General features: G+C 67.8%; 1 protein-coding gene across 1 annotated transcript; it reads right to left on the bottom strand.

Moving 5' to 3' along the window:
* Positions 1-367: 367 nt before the first annotated feature.
* On the bottom strand, positions 368-2,753 carry ZC3H10 (zinc finger CCCH-type containing 10). The gene is made up of 2 exons (XM_039715754.1): positions 2,730-2,753; positions 368-1,736 (listed from the first exon to the last, which is right to left on the bottom strand). Exon 2 carries the CDS (start codon positions 1,714-1,716, stop codon positions 571-573), a length of 1,146 nt encoding a protein of 381 aa, XP_039571688.1. The 5' UTR covers positions 1,717-1,736; positions 2,730-2,753; the 3' UTR covers positions 368-570.
* Positions 2,754-3,845: the final 1,092 nt, after the last annotated feature.

Below are 3,845 nucleotides of genomic sequence, written 5' to 3'. Positions count from 1 at the left end.
CCCGCTCCGCCGCCCCGGCCGCGCCCCGCGCACGCACGCGGCGCTGATTGGCCGAGCGGCGCGGCGCGGGGCACGCCCACCCACACGCACGCGCCGCCCATTGGACGCCAGCCAGGTTGTGGCCACGCCCACTGAGCGGCGGGAGGGGCTGTGGCCACGCCCACACGCGTCACTCACGGACAGGCCGCCAACTCTTGGCCACGCCTTTATTTACTATGTGGGCGTGGCCTCGGCGAGGGGCGTGGCCACGTGTCCCCATCCCGGTGTCCCGGTCCCGGTCCCGGTGTCCCCACCCCGGTGTCCCCCCCGCTCCCCGGCCCTACCGGGACAACCGGGCCCGGGCAGGTTTTGGCTTGTTTTTTAGGGTTTTTTTTTGGGGTTTTTTGTTGTGTTTTAATAGCCGAAAACATTACAGGGCACCGGGAGCCGCCCCCGGCGCCACCCCCGGCGCCACCCCCGGTACCACCCCCGGTTCTCAGTCCGCCCACGGGGCCCCGGGGGTCGCACCGGGAGGGGGTTTCACGGTTTCCCCCCCGTGCGTCCGTCTGTCCGTCCGTCCGTCCCCGCGGGTCAGTGTGGCATGGCCGTTATCCTCATGCTCTGCGAGGCGATGGGGTAGGTGACCATGGGCGTGGTGGCGTGGCTCATGGTGATGCCGCCGAGCGGCTGCGCCATGGACACGGCCACGGGCGCCACCGACACGGCCACGGGCGCCATGGAGACGGGCGGCGGCGCCATGCCCTGCGCGATGGTCTGCGCCAGCGCCGCCGACAGCGGCGCGATCTCGGGGTTCATGGGCGGCGGCGCGGCGTTGGCCGGCGGGGCCGCCTGCGCGCCCGCCGGCGCCACCAAATCCTGCTGGGTGACGGGGCGGGGCTGCAGGGCCTGGCTGCTGAGCGTGGTGTGCGTCTGGGCGATGCTGTGGTTGTAGTTGGTGACGGCGGGCGCCAGCGGCTGCTCGCCGCCCGCCGCCGTGGAGCTCAGCGTCATCACCTTGGCCTGGTTGCGGAACTGCGCGTTCTGCTCCAGCAGCACCTCGTTGGTGGCCAGCAGGTTGTTGACCTGCTTCTTGAGGTCCTCCACGCGCTTCCTGAGCAGCGCGTTCTCCTCCTCCAGCAGCCGGTACTCCACGGCGCGCGGGCTGCCGAAGGCGTACTCGTAGCCCTCGTAGAGCCCCTCGGCGCGCCGCCGCTTCAGCACCGGCTCGTCGGGCTCGTAGAGGCCGTCGTAGGGCTCGTAGCGGCGCGCGCCGGGGCCCAGCCCCTGCTCGTAGTCCCGCTGCAGGTGCTGGAACTTGCACTTGGCGCCGCGCTGGCAATCCCCCTTGAGGAAGTCCCTGCAGATGGGCACCTCCTCCTTGCTGTTGGGCAGGTCGGCCGGCGACAAGCCCAGGCCGGCCGCCACTTTGTGGCGCAGGCGCGGCGGCAGCTCGCCCGTCTTCTTGTAGGCGTCCTCGTCCTCCTTGGTGCCGTGGATGAAGCGGCAGTTGAGGCGCACGCACTCCTTGTTCTGGAAGTCGTGGCAGAAGATGAACTCGTTCTTGCGCACGCCCAGGTTGGTGACCTCGGAGATGTCGGGGTGCCGGAAGCGGCAGCGCTTGCCGCGCTTGCAGACGTTGCGCAGGAAGTCGCGGCAGATGTCGTCGTCGGCGCACGGGGACGCCTCGTCGCCGCTGCCGCCGCCGCCGGCGCCGGCGTAGGAGTCACGGTCCGGCATGGCGCCGGGAGGGGAGGCGGCTGCGGGGACAGGGAGGGAGGGAGGGAGGCGTCAGGGAGGGAGAGGGGATGGGGGGAGTACCACCCTGAGGGGAGAGAGGGAGGGAGGGACCGGGTGAGGGAGGGAGACACAGAGAGAGGGAGGGAGGGAGGGAAGGAGGGAGGGAGAGGGAGAGTCCCACCCAGGAGTACTGGGAGAGAAGAAGGGACCAGGTGAGGGAGGGAGACACGGAGGGAGGGAGGGACAGGGAATGGGGGAGTCCTGTCCTGGGAGGGAGAGAGGGAGCAGAAATGGGGGAGTCCCACCCCAAGAGATCACTGGAGGAGGGGAGAGAGAGGGACAGGGGAGGGAGGGAGGGAGGGCAGGGAAGGGCAGGGAACAGGGGGAGTGCCACCCTGAGGTACCGGGAGAGAGGGAGGGACTGGAATCGGGACTCTGGGAGGGGTCACCGGAGGAGGGAGGGAAGGAGAGACCAGGAATGGGGAGACTCCCACCCCGGGGTACCGGGAGAGAGGGAGGGACCGGGAATGGGGGGAGCCCCACCCCGAGGGGTCACCGGAGGAGGGAGGGACTGGGAGGGACCCCGGTACTGATGGGGAGAGGCTCCGCACCCACCCCGGGGCACGGGACCCGCTCGGCGCCGCTTCCGGGGCGGCCCGGAAGGACCCGCGCGGCCCGGCGCGCCGGAAGCGCGTCACGGTGACGTCACCGCAGCGAGCCGCCGGCGCGCCGCGTGGGCGATACCGGAAGTTCCCGGTTCCGGAGCGAGCCCGGTTCGTGCTCACGGCGGCGTTACCGGGGGTTCCTCACTCCGCTCCTGTTACCGGAGGAACCCCCGCCCCGGCCCCGCTACCGGAGGATCCACCGCGCTGGCCCCGTTACCAGAAAATTCCTCCCGGTCCCACCCACCTGCTCCGTTACCGGAGGATTCCCGGTGCCGCTCCCCGATTAAGAGAACGCGCGGTTCTGGCTGTCTCCTGTCCGTGCGGGCCCGGCCCGGGGCTCTCACGTACCTGCGCATTCGCTTCTTGCGCCACTGCGGGGAGAGGGAGAGAGACACCAGTGACACCAGTACAAACCAGTACACACCAGTATAAGCAGTGCCCACCAGTACAAACCAGTGTCTCCCAGTGCCCACCAGTGATCCCGGAACTCCCAGCATCCCCCAGTGCTCCCAGTGCCCACCAGTATCCCCAGTACCTACCGGTGCCCCCCAGTGGAACCAGTGCCCACCAGTGCTCCCAGCACTCCCAGTCCCACCAGTGCTCCCAGTACCACCAGTGCCCACCAGTACCAACACTGTAACCAGTACCGCCCAGTGCCCACCGTTGTACACCAGTATAACCAGTACCTACCGGTGCCCCCCAGTGGAACCAGTACCCACCAGTGCTCCCAGTGCCACCAGTGCTCCCAGTACCCACCAGTGTCCCCCAGTGCTCCCAGTGCCCACCGGTGATCCCAGCACTCCCAGTCCCACCAGTGCTCCCAGTGCCACCAGTACCCACCAGTGCTCCCAGTGCCCACCAGTGTAACCAGTACAAACCAATGTAACCAGTGCCTCCCAGTGCCCACCGTTGTACACCAGTATAACCAGTAACACCCAGGGACTCCCAGTGCCCCCCAGTGTTCCCAGTGCCCACCGGTGATCCCAGCACTCCCAGTCCTACCAGTGCTCCCAGTACCCACCAGTGCCACCAGGTCTCCCAGTGCTCCCAGTACCCACCGCTGCCCACCAGTATAACCAGTAACCCCCCAGGACTCCCAGTGCCCACCAGTAGACACCAGTGCCACCAGTGCTCCCAGTGCCACCAGTGCCCCCCAGTCCCACACTGTTTTGTCTCTCCCAGTCCCCACCAGTCCCATACTGGTTTATTTCTTCCAGCGCCCCCAGTCCCATACTGGTTTGTTTCTCCCAGTGCCCCCAGTCCCGTACTGGGTTACTTTTCCCAGTGCCCCCAGTCCCACACTGGTTTCTCTCTGCCAGTAACCCCAGTCCCACACTGGTTTCTCCCAGTCCCAGACTGGTTTAGCTCTCGGTTTCCCAGTCCCAGACTGGTTTCTCTCAGTTTCCCGGTCCCAGACTGGTTTCTCTCAGTTTCCCAGTCCCAGACTGGTTTCCCTCTCCCAGT

The sequence above is a fragment of the Passer montanus genome, unplaced genomic scaffold (assembly GCF_014805655.1).
Source record: "Passer montanus isolate IOZ18808 unplaced genomic scaffold, ASM1480565v1 scaffold348, whole genome shotgun sequence".
In the NCBI taxonomy this organism is placed as follows: domain Eukaryota; kingdom Metazoa; phylum Chordata; class Aves; order Passeriformes; family Passeridae; genus Passer; species Passer montanus.
The sequence above is the reverse complement of the archived record's forward strand: the minus strand, read 5'-3'. Positions and strand labels throughout refer to the sequence as shown.

What these genes read in the sequence shown, in the direction of transcription:
- ZC3H10 (XM_039715754.1), bottom strand. Translation starts at nt 1,716, where the DNA reads ATGCCGGACCGTGACTCCTACGCCGGCGCCGGCGGCGGCGGCAGCGGC.